This window comes from Alligator sinensis, unplaced genomic scaffold (assembly GCF_000455745.1).
Source record: "Alligator sinensis unplaced genomic scaffold, ASM45574v1 scaffold492_1, whole genome shotgun sequence".
In the NCBI taxonomy this organism is placed as follows: Eukaryota; Metazoa; Chordata; order Crocodylia; family Alligatoridae; genus Alligator; species Alligator sinensis.
The window spans coordinates 53165-71294 of NW_005842186.1; the positions used below are offsets into that span (position 1 = coordinate 53165).

Sequence of the window (18130 nt, forward strand, 5' to 3'; positions counted from 1 at the left end):
TCTGGAGATGAGGGTCCATATCTACTGTTGGTTTAAACCACTGCTTCATGGAAATCAAAAGAGGTATGAAGATCTGGCTTCAGGGTGGTGTTGATCTTGCCACAACATGTTCCTCCAGACTATAAGCTCTTAAGGTTGGAGAATGTCATCAACTGTAACAGAGCCCAGAATTAAGAAGAGTTAATCCGTTTGACCTCAGGGCATGTTTGCAAATGTTTCATACAGTGATTTTCTATTTTGGTGCCTTGGGATCTTTCACAAAGTACCCATGCAGTGTTAGGACTGTTAGGTGTGCAGATCTGATTTACAAGATAAACCCAGGGATTTCAAATTGGAATCCAGAGTGTTAAAATCATTCTGTTCTGTTGTGGTTTTTCTGAATTACTTACAAGAGAAGAATTGCTCTAGTATTTTTCTGTAATCAAAAGCAGAGTGAATATGAAAAACTAACATTTTCTGAGGGGTGCCTTGAGTGTCGCAAGGGATGCCTTGAATCTAAAAAGGTTGAGAACCACTAGTTTAATAGTACTATCATACTGTATCTAGCCTAAGAGAGATTACTTTCACCTATGGGCCCTTTTCACTGCTTCTGAATGCTCATGAGATGTTTTTAAAAGAAAAAAGAACCATAACAGCATACTGGAAACATCAAAATTATCTATAAGCCTCAACTGAAAAGACAATGGCCTCATCAATGGTTAACAGACAACAACAGAGAAAGGTACTGAAGGTACTTGATGTAGGACAAGATTGGGAGGAGCTATCTCATGATAGATGAGAATAGAGGTGCATCATTGTACTATGCAATTCCTTATGGCTATGAGCACACAGTGGGCAGGGGCTGGCATTTTTCCCTCAATGGGTGGACCAGACTGGTGCTTAAGGCAACAATTTAACAGCGGCATTAGACAGATGGGCAAACTGTATGGGTCTTTGTCAAGCAGAGTCCTGGGGAGGGGCAGAGGTAACATTTGCAGTACTTCAGAGTGTTTCATGGGGAACCCTGCATCACTGCTGTGGCAAATGGGGAATGGCTTGTCTAATTCTCTAGAGTCACTTAGCTGATGGGCTTGAACACCTGGCCCCTTCCAAGTCTTCACAGCCAAGCTCTTGGCAGCTACAAGACCATGGCAGGGTATGTTTGCCTTTTCAGTCACCCCGAATGTGGTGAGTTTGGGGCCAGAGAAGAGCTAGCAGGAGGGGATCCAGGATCCACAGAAATAAACAGGACCGTGGAAACACTTTCCTGGGAGAGCAGATTGGAGAGAAGGGAGCTGGCCCCTAGCATCCAGCCCTGCCCTACTGCATCCTTCCTGTTGCACGAAGGGGCATTAGTTTATGCCGCCTACACAAGACCCCTCACCTCATGCCCTGTCAGAGACACGTCTGAAACGTTTTGTTGATCCACCTTAGTAAAAACATCTCTTGGGGGTTGTTGCAGTTGGGGAAATTGGGAACTGGCCAAGGATGTAGTAGACTCTGCCCACACTTGGAGCTGTCTCTGTCACCAGCCCCCAAGGGGAGCTTGTTCTGCTTCTCTACTAGGAAGACTTTCTGCCAACAGGATCTGGAGCAGAATCAGAGCAACGCATTGAGCCTCTGAATGAGCCGTTCAAGATAAACAGAGATCCAGGGCTGATTCAGGCTTCCCTTGTGCTTTGAGAGGCCAGGAGGCAGAAGGAAAAATCCATGACAAGCTTTGTGTGCAGGAGGGCTGGAAGATTTCAGACTATCCTCCCCTCCCCTGCCGGATGCATCACATATGAAAATTGTGGTTGATCACCAGAGGGCAGGGCAAGAGCACAGACTCTTCTCTCTGCCTGATACCCGGAAGCAAAGCTACTTTCATTTTTGAGGAAACAAAACTGAGCTGCAACCAAGCTCAGAAAGCATCTGGGTGCCCCAGAGGAACCTGCAAGTGCAGATCATGGATGCCACGTCTCAGGAGCCTCCGGCTGACCAGGATTCCTCAACCCCTGTAAGTTTGTCACCGTGACCGGACCTTCTGCTAGAGGCTCTTGCTTGGGGTTAAGGATCAAGCGGGTAGGTTAAATGTACAAAGATGAAGGAGGGGAAATAAGCTGCATCTGAGGCTGAACAGCTCCTAGGCCCTGGTTGCCTCATCTCCTTCTGTGGGTGGTGCTGTGGCTAGAGCATGTGCCATTACACTGGGGCGGGGGATGGGGCAGGGCTCCCCCCTGGGCAGCGGAGATGGCTGTAGCAAGTGTGTGGGGGAAGCCAGTATGGAAGGGGGCAGGGGAGGCAGAGACAACCAGGTGGCAGGGAGGTAGTGACTGGGCAACAGCCCTGTGAACTCCCCAGCATGCAGATAGCAGCGCAGGCTAGGAAACTGCCTCAATGATGCCCCAGGGCCCTCTTGCGGCCTTCTTCAAAGCACTGTCGTTGAGAGGAGGGCTGGTTTGGGAACTCGCCGGGGTGTGAGAAGAACTTGGCTCCACTTCCGGTGACTTGCACAGATACCGGGTGTGGTTCTGCACAAGCCATTCGGTGGATCTGGGCCTCCGTTCCCCTGGCAAACAAGAGGGCAAATGGTTCCCTACCTGATAGAGGCTCTGTGAGGATTTCATAGATTTTTATAGATTTCATAGACATTAGGGCTGAAAGGGACCTTACAAGATCATCAGCTCCAGCCCCCTGCCCAAGGATCAGGAAGTCAGCTGGGGTCAGATCACCCCAGCAAGATACACACCCAAGCATTTCTTAAAGGTATTCAGAGTAGGTGCTTGCACCACTTCTGGGGGGTCTATTCCAGGCTCTGGGGACTCGGACAGTAAAAATGTTTTTCCTTATTTCTAGTCTAAAATGGTCTTCCAGCAGTTTGTGACCTTGTCTTCCTTTGGGGTACCCTGGTGAACAGATGTTCTCCCAGTTCCCAGCGCACACCCTTTATATACTTACAGGCTGCCACCAAGTCCCACCTGAGCCTGCACTTCTCCAGGCTGAAGAGCCCCATTCCTCTCAGCCTCTCCTCATAAGGCCTGCTCTCTTGCCCTCTAATCATGCGTGTGGCTCTCCTCTGGACTTTCTCAAGCTTCTCCACATCCTGTCTAAATTGTGGAACCCAGAATTGGATGCAGTACTCCAGCTGCGGCCTCACCAAAGCCGAGTAAAGCAGGAGGATGTCTTCTTGGGTCTTGCTTGAGATGCATCAGAAGATGCAAGCCAGAGTTTTATTTGCTTTGCTGGCTGCAGCAATGCATTGGTGGGTCATGTTCATCTTACTGCCCTTCCCCATAATTTGGTGTCGTTTGTGAACTTAGCCAGTCCGCTCCTGACACCCGAATGTAGATCATTTATGCATATATTAAAGAGTACTGATCTGAGTACTGAGCCTTGTGGGGCGCCACCGGTCACCATGCTCCATGTTGACTCAATTCCATCAACTATCACTTTCTGGGTCTGACCACAGAAACAGTTCCTCAGCCATCGGACTGTAAAATTATTGAGGCTTCAGTCACCCAATTTTACCATGAGGACATCATGGGAGACCAAGTCAAAGGCTTTTTTGAAATCTAAATATATGACATCAACCTCTCCTCCTTTGAATCAGTCAGTGCCTGTGACCTACTTGGATGCTGCAGTAATGGGGGTGTGTGTTGAAGTTCTTTAGGGAGATGGCCTGAGGCTGGGTGCGATAGGGCTTTCAGCTTGGAGTCACCCCTCAAAGCCCCCTGTGAGTAAAGAGGCAGTATGATGCAGAGATGAAGAAAGGGGCATGTGCACTGTGGATGGGATGAAGACTGGAGGAGGTAGCTGATGTGAAACAGCTTAAAGGAGAAACAATGTGGTGAGCAGGTGGCTAGGGCAGAGAGAGAGGGGAAGTATAGATGGGAAGGGCTCTGGTTGTGTCAACATATGCATTTAGGCTAATATGCATTTTAGGTTAATGTGCATTAAAGCAATTTAGGCTCGCATCTGCACATGCACGCATTGAAGCGCGTCAATGCTGTGTGCACAGACTGACATGGGACTAAAGTTAGTTCCACTTCAGTCCATACACAGCATTAATGTGCCTTAATGCATCTACATGTGCATTAATGCACTTTAGCTCTTCATGCCTAAATTTGATACCTGCTTTTGCACATATCAAATTTAGCCATGAATAGCCTAAAAATGGCAATTTTTAAGGTGCATCAAGGGCCTTCACATGTATATATGCACCTTTAATGCACCTTAAATTGGGCTAAAGCGCTTTAAATCAGCACGTGTAGACATGCCCTGTGTCCTATACCCTCATGCTTGTGCCCAGCCAGTAGTCTGCTCCATCATGCTCTTTACATGCCTCTACCTCCCAAGCAGTGGTGGGAAGGACTAGCTACAGACTCTCACAACCAGGGTTTCCCTCAGCCATTGGACTCCCCAGTCAAGCTAGCTTTGGCTTGCTACATTGGGCCTTTCCAGATGTCTCTATTGCTTGGTATCCATCAAATGACCTTCTAGCAGCACTAGCAACACCTCTTTCTCCCTGCCCAATGGTCATCTCCCATTGGGATAATATCATAGTATGATTAATGCCAGGTATCTCTGTCCCTTTCTTCTCCCTAAAGGTGGTGGAGGAAGAGTTCCAGTTTCTGCTCTGTGAGGGATGCCAGAATGAATCCAGGGAGCCCAAGCTCCTTTCCTGCCTTCACACCTTATGCACTGGCTGTCTGCAAGAGAACAAGCCCATGGGCCAGTGCCCCATCTGCCGGGCTCCTATCTTGCAACCTAGTGGGATCCCAAACCAGGACAACCTGCTGTACACCAGTCTGCAGTCCCAGATGAAAACCTACCAGAAAATAGTCATGGGCATAGGCTTAGGGTGTGGCAACTGCAAAACAGAGGGGGAGTTCTGGTGCTCAGACTGTGAGGAATTTATGTGTCTCACATGCTTTAAGTTGCATCAGAAGTTCCTGAAGATGGAGAGCCATGAGGCCAGGAATGTGAAGGAACTTCAGGCTGGATCTCTCAGGGAGTTTCTTGAGGGTGCCCGGAAGCCCTGTAACTTGTTCTGCACTACACATAAGACCCAGATTGCTTGGTAATGTTTCCAACCTGGGATATTTTTTCTCAAGTCATACGTGGCAGGAATAGTTACAACATGCCCTGCTGTGGCAGAGCACAGGTTGTGCCTACCACTTTAAGAGGACTGAGCAGGCTGTGGAGCAGCCAGCAGGTACAAGGAGGCCTAATTAGGCAGTCACATGACTGCAAGCAGGCACCCTGGGTATAAGACCAGACCCTGAGGAACAGAGCTGGCAGTTACAATTGGGAGCTGAATGGTGGACATCTGGCTGGAGCTGCTGCTCCCAGAACACCTGGTGGTCAGGGTAGGGACTATGGGGATGGAGGAGGGTCCTGGTCCTGGGGAATGACTTAAAACTACACCCTACTCAGGCTGGATGGTGTGGTGGGGCTGCCTGTGGCAGGATGGTCTCCAGGAAATGCTACACCATTGCCTCCCCAGTGAAAGGTGAGGATGGGGCGCTGGATAGCCTCAGCTCCCATGACCTGGTGGGTTACCCTGTAGAGGGAAAGGGGAGGGGTCCAAGCACGTTATCAGACACCTGAGGTCAAAGGGGTGTAAGGCCTAGTAGCCCCAGTGAGGGGGCAGTATAGAATCTCCCAGCCCAGACCCCATGACTATGGAGCTTGGGCTGGGAGATATGGATCTCCTAGCCCCCACTCTCCGATGGGAATTGTGAATTGGTGGCTGGGAGATCCATGCTGCCGGGACAGGGGGACATTGTCCTCACCCAGGCTCCGGAGGTGGAGCCCACCCGAGCTGCACGCAGCTCCCGGTAACAGTGAACAATCTCCCACCCCCCTGCCTGGCTGACCAGGAGCACATTTGCTCCCAGTCGGCCATCTACTGGACTGTGCAGTAAATAATCAGGAGTAAATTTGCTACTTGTTTGTACAGGTAGCAAATTTACTCATGATTTGAGCAGATTACTGCACAGTAAGCATCTGCATGTGTAGACAGTGATGCTTATTGCACAGTAATTATCTCGAATCTTCAGTAAAGCATCTCGTGTAGATGAACCCGGTGGGTAGGAGTTTGAGGGAGGCAACGTGGGTCTCTAAATGCAGAGTCTGTTGAAGCCCAGCCTGGTTGAGCATCCCAAGTTACCCACAGTCTGGTATGTTGGTATTCCCATTAGGTCTTTATTGTCCATTCCCCCTCCCCACTTCTTCCATGAATTGGCTATGGGAAGGGTGTCTTGAGACCACCAACAACATGGAGGAATCCAAATCCAAATGAGTGTTCTAAACTGTACTTTTTTCCACAGCATCTACTGCAGCATCTGTTGCAAGCCAAAGTGCCTCATCTGTGCCCTCCTGGATAGTGAACATAGGGGTCAGTGTTGTGATATCAAGGCGGAGATCCTGCGGAGGCAGGAGGAGCTGGGGAGCATGACTGAAGAGCTAAAGCAGAGGAAGAGCCACTATGAAAATGCCTGCAACACCCTCCAAGGCAAAGAGAAGCAACTGAACCAGGTGTGGAAGGAAACTCGGGAGCTGATCCTTAAGAAGGTAGAGGAGATGGTCAAGCTGATCCGTGATAAGGGGGAGGAGCTGTTGGACAGGGCAGAAAGGCAGCACCATGAGGGGCACCAGGACCTGAAGGGGAAGATGCAGCACATGAGAGCCATGTTCATGAGGATGGAGGCTGGAGAGCAGCTGGTGGATAAGATGCACCTCTATGCGTCGGACCAGGTGGTGATGGACATGCACCCCTTCATCAAGCATTCCTTGGTGGAACTCCAGAAACAGCCACCCCTGACAGTGGCATCTGATGTCCAGGTTGGAGACTTCTCTGAGTGCAAAACCCAACTCGAGGCCCTCGTTGAACAAGTGATGGGGGACCATGGTAACTAGCTTCCTTTGACATGCCAATAGGCCTCGGAGGTGTTTGTGGTGGACATGGTACCATCATTACCCCTGAGTACTGTCGTGATGGGATAGAGTGAGTCTGTAGACTCCATTGCTATATGATGGGGCTGTAGCATAATTATCCAGCTACATATATTATATTGGAAGAGGGGTGGAGAACACTGTCCAAGATATGGACTGTGATTGTGCACGTGCAAGGACCTTCAGCAAGGGGATAGAAAACTTCTAGAATACAGAGTAATTCAAGGGCTGCTTGGACCATGGGGTGGCAGGTGGACAAATCCATTGAATAGAAGATGAGCATCAATCCTGCAGACTCTTAGGGAAATTTTTCTAGCCTGGGCTGTGCAGGAACTCTGACTACATGAGTGTAATTGTTCCTTCTGGCATTATATTATCTTTCCTAGTGATCACTTCCTGTTATCCAAAATGTATGACTTGGTCTGCTTGCGGTGCACATTCTCCAGAATAGGCTGAATGGCAAATAAATTATTCATATTAGGGGTGTGCAAAACAGGCCCTATTTGATTCAGATTTGGATTCAACCTGAGTCAGGGACAGTAATTCTATTTGTTGATTCGGATCACTCCCTGATTCGATTCAGCCGAATCCAAATCCAAAGATTCGATACTGATTCAGAGAATCAGTGATTTGGACATAGACACAGTTTTAAATGTTTTTTCTACATACCTTGAGGTAGCAGCGCGTCTTGTGAATGCTGTGATGCTGGTGTGCATGGAGCACATCCCACAGGGGCGCGGGGTGGGGGCGGGGGGCGCTGTTTGGCAGGGAACCCAGAAGTGGACTGGAAATACTTCCTGTCCACTTCTGGGTATGCCAGGGAGCGCGCTTCCCCCCCCCCACCTCCCCAGCTCTGCAATCGGCCACGGGGGACCCCAGATGCCCTCCCTCCGACCCAGGAGGCACCGTTGCCAAGCCGGAAGGGTTTAGGGGGTCCCCCAGCACGCTTCCCAGTGGACCTGGAAGTGGACCAGAAGTATTTCTGGTCCACTTCCGGGTCTGCTGCAGAGCACGCTGGGGAACCCCCTGTGCTTCTGTGGGACACTCCATGAGCCCCAGCATTGCAGCATTCATGAGCCACCCGGTATCTAGAGGGATGTAGAAAAAACATTTTAAGCTGTGTCTATGTCCGAATCGCTGAATCTTTCTAAATCGATTCAGAGAAATTAAAGGATCCTCTGATTTGATTCCAATTCAAAGATATGACCACCGAACCAGGCTGAATCTCCACCGAATCGAATCAGGGACCAAAGCTTCGTACAACCCTAATTCATATATAATTCCTCCAAAACAAATGTTGAGTTCTGTTCACTGAGCAGTGGGAGTTCATTAGCCATGTGCATTTGGAAAAATGTGAGGTGCCCATGAAAATACTTGTGAATTCTTATTGGTCCTGAACTTCCAGCATAACAGTTAGTTGTCTGAAAAACAGGCCTGTATAATGGATGATTTCTTATTAGTGATCTTCCTTATTCCAGAAGTGTTTTACTTATCCAATCAGGAAATGTGCCTCAGGTGACCAATCATATGACAGGAAAAAAGGATAGCAGATAGTTTCAGCAAAACATTAGTGAAGGATCTATGATCTAAAAGTAAGATTGAAGTGTTGTTGTACCTGTGATGGGCCAGGAAATACGTAAGAAGCCAGGGCTTTTTGGGTGACTTCTTTTGTTGGATCAACTGTGTAGCTGAGGGAGATGTTAGACAAGCTTTTGGGCACAAATGGCCTTTCTTGGGTCTGCAGCCCAAAGACACTACTAGTTGTGGAATGACTTGCTAATCCAAAAAGGGCTAAATCAAATTTTCAGACATAGATGCTTTCCTTTGGCTACTCTGAATCTAATGCTCAGTGTAAAATAAACACTTGGTATTGCCCATTGGGACAGAGTTTTGGCTCCCTCCCCAGGGGAGCACAAAACTCACAGGTATATTTATTACAGACTTCTTCCTTTGTGCCTCAACCCTGGATAACATGAGTGCGATAGAGCCCCAACTTGAATGTTAGCCCCAGCTGTAGCAGGAGTTAGCTCAGTCTTCAGTGTGCAGGCTAAGAGGGCAGCTATCCCAACTGCACAGGGAAAAGGGTGCCTCTAAAATGTCCAGAAAGTAGTAGCCACCTCTGGAGTGTTTCCCTGTAAGATGTGTCTACTGTGGGAGAAGCATACCTGCTCACTTTGTTGGAAGGGAAGTTAGAGAGATGTGATAGTGCAACATACTTGTGTATGTGACACATGGGCAGCCCTACCACAAGGAAGAACCAGCCCTGGTCACGTGCATGATGAGGTCTCAGAGCAGTGGCCCCATGAGAATTCGATGTTGGTTACTGAGTGAGAACGAAGGAGTGCAGCTATGCAGTAGGAAGTACTGGGGCAGATGCTCACCATCCCTGCAATAAATACACAGCTCTTGAGACAGCTGGTTGGGGAGTGTAGGGTCCCTGTGTAACCACCCAGGATGTGACCCTGCTGAAGGGAATTCTTTTCAAGACCGTGATGGGCATGGGGATGCTGGGCACCAGTGACATAGCCTGCAGCTTTAGAGCCTTGTTCCTCATGTTGCTTTTGTGTCCCTCACTGCTTAGGAGATACCATCAAAGACGGCCGGCCTCTGGTGTAATCATCTGGACGGTAACTGCACAATGTGCCTAGGGTTTCCCAGTGGGAATCTCCATGCCCTCCTTACCTCAACCCTATCTCCACATTCCCACCACTTTGGCAAGCAGACACCTGGGCATACTATGCTCCTCCATGTCTAAATAAATGGATCAGGTGGCACATCATGTGGACCTCCTCAGCTCCTGATTCTCCCTCTTGTGTCCCCTTCTAGCAGGTCCATCTACTGAGTCCCAACAAGATGGGAACACACTGGTGTTCAGCCTGGAGTGTTTGTATGCTCCAGAATCTCCTCCACAGCATACCCATCTCCCTGTTGATAGCAATGAAGAAGGATTGCTTGCCCCTCAGGACCCCTCACACCATCTCCGTTCTCCAGCTGTGCTCCCTACATCAGGCACTAGGGATACTGGAGGAGATGCTGATCCAGGTAGGGCATATGGCAGTGCTCTAGCCCAGTCAACCCTGAACTCAGGTATGGTGCAAATCCTTAGGGAAAAGGTATTTCACCAATTGTTGAGGGGGAAGACATGGTGATCCAAGGAGGCACCTGGGACATGGTTGTCTCCACGCAGGATCATTTTGCTGACCAGGCCAGGATGAATGCATAGTAGGCAGAGTACTTCCTAGTGTGAGGCACCAGCAACTCTTGGTCCCTCCTTAACTACAAGGACCAGTTCATAAGTGGGCAAAATATGGCCTGTGGGCCATATGCATCCCACCAAGGGATTCTATCTGGCCCACAGTGGGTCCTTTGGCCCCGCCTGGCCTAGGTGTGGGGGCAGCCCGGGCCATGGTGTGTGTTGCCAGTCCTGCTGCCCCTGGGTGTATGCCAGGGCTGGGGCAGTGCATATGGTGGGGCTGGGGCAGTGTGGCAGCTGGATTCAGCTTCCCAGCAGCAGCAGCTCCTTCCAGCTGCCACAGGCAGTAGTGACACCGCTGCTGGTGTCAAGGGTGCGCTTGGCCGGGTAGATACGACAGGACTGCGGGTGGGCCAGGAGCAGTGTCCAGGAAAGGGGTGGGCAGGTGGGGATTGGGGCCAAGGCTGGGATCATGAGGCAGTCATGGTACAGGGCCAGGGCCTGAAGAGGAGCTGTGATCTGCTCCCCACACGTCCTTGCCTGTGGAACCGGTGGGCTCACCAGAACTCCTTAAGTGGCCCTCCAGCCCCCCAAAATTGCCCACCCCTTCTCTATGGAGTGTGACAGGGAAGGCTTAGTCCTCCATGTCTTTTCACTGCTCTGTGACCAGTCTCTCCATCTGACTCCTCTTTCAAAGAGTCTTGAGATCTAGTAGGAAAGGACTGATGTAAGAGCAGGGTGTTGTTATGAGACAGCTGCTGTTGTTCCCAGTCTTTCAACCCATTTATCACCAATGTCTTTTTTTGCCTTTTCTAGAAGTGTCCCCTATGAGCTCTCCAGAGATTTCCAATGAGGTGAGGCTTGCTTTTGTACTGGGGATGTCATGGGCATCCCAAAATAGTGTGTGAGGGTGGGTGAGGGTTGCAACTTTCCTGGCACTTCTGGCAGGAATTCAAGGCCAGATGCCAACAAGAATGATTTGCTGGAAGGGACGTCTAAATGGTTTATACATTTTACTAGATCTGTCTTATTTGAACGCGGATGATTTTAATACGTGGCCCCCTTCGGCTCCTCAGCCATCCCTTTCCCAGTCACTTGAGCTTAGATCTTGGAACCATTCTTTTTGCTGGTGGGCACTTGAGCCAGTGGGCCTACTCATGTGAGTGAGAGCTCCCCAGCATGAGGCAGGGTACCAGAGCCTTGCCTTCATGACCAACCAGTCTATCCCTAACCCCGCCATCAAGTTCAGATGTAGGAACATCACTGAGAAATAGGGACATATGGGCAATATATATGCCATAGGCTACCATCAGCACAGTGTAGAGATTCAGGAGCGGTTCTCCATTAGGTTGACCTCCCACAACCTGCCAAGTGGAGACCCATAAACTTTAATTATGCTTGATAGGTTGACTCATAGAAAAAGTGAGCACCAAGAGGCAGAACTTGGCTGTACATTGGCTTCATACAAGCAGATGGCATCTAGTCACTGTTACCACAGAGGCCACCCAGCTAAACAGGGAGGCTCGTCTGGGCAGGGCACAAAGAAGCATAGGAAGCCAGCTGTAGGACTGCTGAAATACAGATGCACCCACACAAACACCACAGCCAGGTCCCATATAGAAATAATTCTGATTTGAGCAGCAATATGATCTCCTGGGCAATTTGCCACATACACTGGAGTAAGAAGTCACACCATGTGTCTGCAAATCTTGATATTCTGGTGCAAGTACATCCACACTGCTGTAAGTAGCTGGTGAAGACAAGTTTTGACTATGCAGAGGGTATGATTCCATGCTGCATCCTTCTGTGCTTGGTGGAGGCCAATGGAGCAACACCAGTTCACTGTGCACCTAGGGTTTTGTCCAGGAGCAGAGAACATCTGCACCTGACTGTCTGTCTGGCTGTCTATTCCAGCCCAGTCCTCAAATTGGAATATATCACTACATTTTTTCTTTTGTGTCTCCAACTGTGGAAAATACCTATTATTATCCATCCACAAAGATCTGGTCCCACATCCCCTGCTGATGTTATTCTCAGGAAGAACACTATGAGCTTTTAATGGTCCACTTTCATTGCTCAGGCCCATTTCTCATCTTCCATCACAAAGAGGAAAGGAGGACAAGACACAGAAATCCCATCATCCCCTGCAAAGTTTATTAAGACTGAAGCAGATGATGGCAAATGGGAAAAATGGGCCAGAGAGCCCAACCTGGAACAACCAGGGACCAGTTCCTCAACAGGAAATGGATCTGGCTGGATGGCTAATAGTGCTGGTGCAGTGAAGGAAGCTGACTTGACAGAACCCCTGGAAAATAACATCCCTCAAGAAGGTAAGCAGAGATTGCCAGGGTCTTGCAAGGGTTTCAAATGGTGGTTCTGTAGCAATGGAACTACAAGGGGATTCCTGAACTAGATGTGGACTCAGTGACACGTATATCTGGTAGGAAATTCAGTGACTTTTCTGATTTTGTAAAGGGGCAGATGCTCCACAATGTGTGACTTTGTTCAAAAAGGGAACAAAATATGGTTCGGTTAAGATAGTTTTTTTGCCATTTGAAACGTATAGATGAAATTCTGTGCTTTTTCAATTTTGCAATAGTAAAAGATACCAGGGTATGTATATACAGACAGGTCAACAAGATGTAAGCAACAGTGTGAATATACAGCTTGTCAGCTGTGTACATGACCTTACCCTATGGTGAATGCAAGGAGGCTTGCTCCAGGTTCACTGATGGGGTGCCCATGCCCTCTAGCACAAGCCAGACCCTGATGTGTCTTTTTCTGTACTGCAGTTACTCTCATTACCATTTTGGAGAGTTCTGAAGAGGATGACAGTGATGAAGAGTCAACGGTGAGTGTGCTCGAATGCTGTAACAGGATGATAAGATGTTTCAGGACCCAGAAGGGGCTGCTAGGTCTGCTTGGCAATGAGGTGCAGGTAGGGGGAATTGGGTCTCTGGACAGATCTCCATCTGGGAGCATTTAAAAGGGGCCTCAGCTGAGAGAATGAGAGACTTCAGAAGTGTATTGTTTCAGGGAGAAGCTGGAGAAAAATTGAGGCCTGAACTTAAGGGGCAAAGGCATTTTATTTTGTGTCCTTTGTTGAGGGGAGAACATAAGAATAGCCACTTACTGGGTCAGACCCTAGGTCTCTCTTTTACCAGTTGCCTGTGTCAGAGCAGCAGAGAGTGAATGCTTAAAAGGAGAATGAACTTGTGTATGACCAGGGTTTTTCTCTCTATTCCTCTCTTACTTGCAGCCTCCAGGATTTAAGGTCTAGGACATTTTGATTCAGAGGTTGTGCCCCTGACTCCCGTGATCGATAGCTACTGATGCACCTTTCCTCCAAGAATCTGTCCAATCCCTTGTCGAATCTGGCTAAACTGTCAGCATCCACAGCATCAGTTGGCAATGAGTTCCACACTTTAATTGCACACTGTGTAAAAAACAACTTCCTTTTGTTAGGAGGACAAACAAATTTCTCACCAATTTATTGGGAAAGAACTATAGTTTGGCTCAGTTTACTGCATCACAAAGATAGGATCACATGGACTGTGGCAGTGCAATTTAGCAACACGTAGAGCCGAGCACAGCACTAGTGAGGACACTGTTCCGCGGGTGTAGCTTTGTAGTATGGAAGCTCATGCCTACGTGAGGCAGGCCCAGAGCTTAGACCTCAGATATAAATCACCCAAGTTAACCTTTGGGTGAGGACTTCCTTGGAATTGAGTTTGGCAACTAACTCCCATTGTCTGGTGGTTATATTTGTCCCTCCTTGTGGGACCTGAGATATCTGATGACTCTTTAGCCACACAATACTCCTATACAGTTGTCCCTTGTGCAGATGGGCAAATGAGACAGGGTGGTTGAAGGTCACAAAGGACGTCTGTGGCAGGACAGAGACAGTTCTCCAGTGGCCACTACTACCACTGTACTCAACTGAAGCATCCTTCCTTTCTCACCCACTCGCATCCCTTGAGGTGGTCACTCTAGGTCTTTACTGAAACACCCAGGTAGGGCCACCTGAAGTAATCTTGGAGAGCCCCAGATATCTTGCTTCTATTTCAGTGATACCAGATCTGGTTTCCAGATCTGTTACCCTGGCATCATATAGCCTTTTCCTTTTCCAGAGCTCTAGTCTACCAGATGACACCAGCAATATCTCTTTTAAAAGCCATGAGGGGGATCTCCCAGTCATTCTCGATGACCTTCTACCTGAAGAGTTTGACACAAGACAAGGATCACTGCTGTTCTTTGACCTGAAGCTCCTACGTAAGATCCCAGGAGCTGCTAACTACTTTTGGGAAAGGGAAATGTGTATCCCGATCACAAATCCATGTTGGCTAGATCTCAGCATTTAGCTGGAGCCCTGTGTTGAGTGTGGGAATTTCCACAGATAGCCCCCTGCTTACACAGAATGGACAGTCCTGTGAAGGTGCCAACTCTTCCTTTGACAAAGCCAGGTAGCGCAGTTGTTAGGTAGAGCAAGAAGAACTGGGGGAACATGAATATATTCCTTTAAGTTTATTCAACCTGCCTGGCAGCCTGTAGGCCACCAGTGCATGTTCCCCAGGACCATGCAGGGTTGTGGATCTATGATCCCAAGATGTCTTAGAGAGACCATTCACTTTCTGAAGTGATATGTATGAGTGAACTAATGCCTGCTTTTCAAGCACCTCAGGTGCTTGAGTATCAGCATACTTTGCACACTCAGGGATTCTGGTTTGAAATATGGAAGGGGGAAGCTTTGGTTGAACTTTGGAGGCATAGGGACATGCAGTAGGTAGTGTACATGGGAAGGATTAGTTAAAAGACCCATGAATAATTCAGGCTAGGCTCAGATGTCTGAAACGGATGGGGTGCTTGGGTGAAGGCAAGGAGTAGACAGATGGTGGTACAGATCACCAGCTGCCCCTGACTGTTGTAGCTTATTTAAATCCATAGAGATTCCCTGCTCAGGATCTTGCTCTGTGTTTTACTGTCCTCCTGTCCTTAATCCCCAACAGGTAGTCAAATCACTCAGCTGGCTGTGGTAGATGGAAGCAAGAAGTTTATCATCTTGATTCAACCACTGAAATCTTTGCCTGACATGATTGAAAAAGGGCTCATCTGTGAAACTGGCATGAAGCCCTTTCTCAGCCACCTGCGCACTGTCCACAAGCCCATCCTTGTGGGATTTGCCTTCTGGTCACTAAGCTTCCCCATCCTGTTTAAAGCCCTGGATACTCTTGGCATGGGAAGGGAATTCCGTGAGACTGTCTTTGGCTTCTTGGATGTTTTGCCCTTGATTAAAGAGAAGATCCCCAAAGCTGGGAGTTACCACCTAAAACACCTGGCTAGCAATTACCTCTGGAAACAGTTAAATGAGCTCAGTGCCTTGGAGGCTGCTGAGGCTGTAAAGGACCTGTGCACCGTCCTAGAAATTGATGCAGTGCAGGAAACAAGGTCTGTGCTCAGCTACTCCAGCCTTGAATGCTATGCTTCACTTCAACCCTTGATGAAAGAGAAACTGCTCACGAAGCCTTCCTCACAGACACTGGCCAGGCACAATGTCAGCCTTTCCGTGCTGTCTTCTGTATACTGGAAGGATCCAGTGAGAGGTCTGCAGAACCTGTGCAGGTTCCTTAATTATAGGCAGCAAAATGCAGGTAAGATCAGAAACCTGAGCAAGATCAGAGTCTATTTCCAAAGACAGAACCAGTCAGCTGGTCATCAAGAAATCACAGCACCAGTAAAGTGTGAACAGGACAATTGAGTGTCATCTACAATTGACAGGTATATCTATCAAAGTCTACAATGAATGGGCACTGTGTCCTGGAGCCAAACTCTGGAAGTGCTCAGGAGGTTCAAATCCTAGGTTTCCCATTTGGCCCATTATTAAGATTGGGGCATCACAGGGTACCGTGTCAAGGTTGGCTATAAAACCCCTGGAGACCAAAAAATGTTTCCTTTACCCTGATCTATGGGCAGTCCATTGTGCCCTTGCCTGCAAAACCTTGAGGTTAATTGTTATTAAAATGTTGAAAGCTGCCCTGGTCTTATTCTAATGACTAGCAGGTTTGTGTTCAAGGCCTTATGGGCCTCTCATGTAACCCCTCCCTGGGCTGCCAGGCCTCTCTGGTTTCTCCCCTTCCTTTTTTGTTAGGGTATGGTCCCTTAGCCTTTCCCCTCCACAGGGTAACCCAAAAGTCAGTGGGAGCTGAGGCTTTAGACACCCCTTGCTTAACTTTCCCTGAGGGGGTCTATGAGTGGGATGTCATGCAGACTGTCCTGCCACAGGCAGCTGCACCATGCTAACCAGTCCCAGTTGGGTGCCGTTTCAGGTCTTACCCAGGAGAAGTCTCTAGGCCATCTGGATCTAACTCCTGGTCCATCCTGGGATCCCCCCTGATGTCAGCCTCTCTTGGCATACAGCCGCCCATTCTTTGCCCCTCTTGGCATACAGACTTCTGGGCCCCTGGGCCTAGCTTGATCTCACCTCCAGGCCCCCTGGCCCTGACACCCTCTTTCTCAAACCCCTTTTCCTCAAACCCTTCAACTCAAATGGCACTGGTCTAGTCATCTTCATCCCGGGTCACATGGCTTTTGACCCTTTCCTCTCTGGCTGTGGCCATGCATGGACCTTTGGCCCACTCTGACCTCCCTCCACTCTGACAGTCTCTGCAATGGTCTGTATCAACCTTTTGACCCTTCTTGGGCCTGGCCCTGCATGGACCAGTTGAGATTTTGAGGGTCATTTCTCCAGCTGCCAGCCCTCTCACCTATGGGTCCACCCTCTCAGGCCCCTCCATAGATCTCTCATGCTCAGCCTCTCTGTCTGGGGCTTACCCAGACCCCTTTATAGGTCCACTACCCACAGCCCCTCTCTCTGGGCTCACCCAGACCTGTCAATAGACCCCCAGACACTCAGCCCCTCTCACTGGGTCTCCAGGAGCCTCCTCTACCCCCAGAACTCCTTCCCAAAGCCCAAGACTTTTCTCTTCTCTCCTTGATGGCATTCAGGAGTTGCAGCCTTCCTGCTGGACAGTTTTCCCTGGCTAGGTGCCAGGATCTTACTGCCCACTTCAGTTAGGGTCTGGGTTATTTGAGCCCTTCTCCCTGCTTCCCAGATGGGACCAGGGACCTGAGGAGCCAAGTCCTTCTGAGAAGGTCTGAACACCTAGCTGGTGCCTCTGCATGTGAATCAAGATCCCTGGAGGCAGAGGTAATAGGGGAAGGCTCTTGCCCATTGCTTGCATACTGGGATCTGGAGGTAGCCTGACCCTTTTATGCTGTGGTTCCATCGGTCTTCTCCTTATATTTAAACCTCTGAAAACCAGGCACACCACACAACATACCACCTCTCTATGTGCTGGGGAATTGGCCAGATGGAAGGCAGAGGGAGCCAGCTTTTGCTGCAGGAGGAAGACGAGGAGGGAACAGTTGGACCAGGGACACGGCAGGAACACCTGGCCAAAACAGGGCTCGGGCCCCAGCTGGGTCAGGGGACAGAGGCTGGGAGACCTTATTTTATGTACAGCTCTGGCTCCATAACCAAAGAAGCATTTGACTCTTTAGTAACCTGCTGTTTGCAATAATTATAGCAACAGATGGCATCTGATGACAAAGAGTGTCTCTGTACTCCATTGGGATGCTCCTGTCTTTGCAAGATGGGAAAGGCAGAGGAGTGAGCTGGAAATGGTGTTGGAGGATGGCTTCCATATTGCAGGGTGGGGTGGGGTAGGCCTCAAAGAAGAGAGACCCCTCTCCCTGCCTCCATACTTAGATTTGCTGTAACCTCTATGGAATAATAGCATGGACCTCATGGAACAAGCTAAGCCTGTCATGTCTTTCACTGGTCCCTGTTAGCAATCTGAATAATGCGGAGCCAGAATCCTCATCCTACTGTTGCACAAGGACATGAGAGTGGAAGAGCACTGTGGAATCACATACAACAGCATCTTCTGCTCTGAATATGGACAATAAATTCCTTGAAAGAGAATTTCCATCTCTTCTCCATCACTCACTGGTATTTGTAAA

The 18130-nt window shown here is 49.0% G+C and overlaps 1 protein-coding gene across 2 annotated transcripts; it reads left to right on the forward strand.

The window, feature by feature from the left end:
• Nucleotides 1-1723: 1723 nt before the first annotated feature.
• On the forward strand, nucleotides 1724-18128 carry LOC102378535 (protein PML-like). Of its 2 annotated transcripts, none has more exons than XM_006026257.3 (9): nucleotides 1724-1978; nucleotides 4569-5041; nucleotides 6294-6874; nucleotides 9745-9960; nucleotides 10928-10965; nucleotides 12192-12441; nucleotides 12904-12962; nucleotides 14242-14383; nucleotides 15118-18128. In XM_006026257.3, the coding sequence occupies exons 1-9, from the start codon at nucleotides 1928-1930 to the stop codon at nucleotides 15864-15866; spliced, it is 2559 nt and encodes an 852-aa protein (XP_006026319.2). In that variant the 5' UTR covers nucleotides 1724-1927; the 3' UTR covers nucleotides 15867-18128. The 2 variants fall into 2 exon arrangements, with proteins under 2 accessions (XP_006026319.2, XP_025062962.1); XM_025207177.1 differs by having other exon boundaries at nucleotides 9748-9960.
• Nucleotides 18129-18130: the final 2 nt, after the last annotated feature.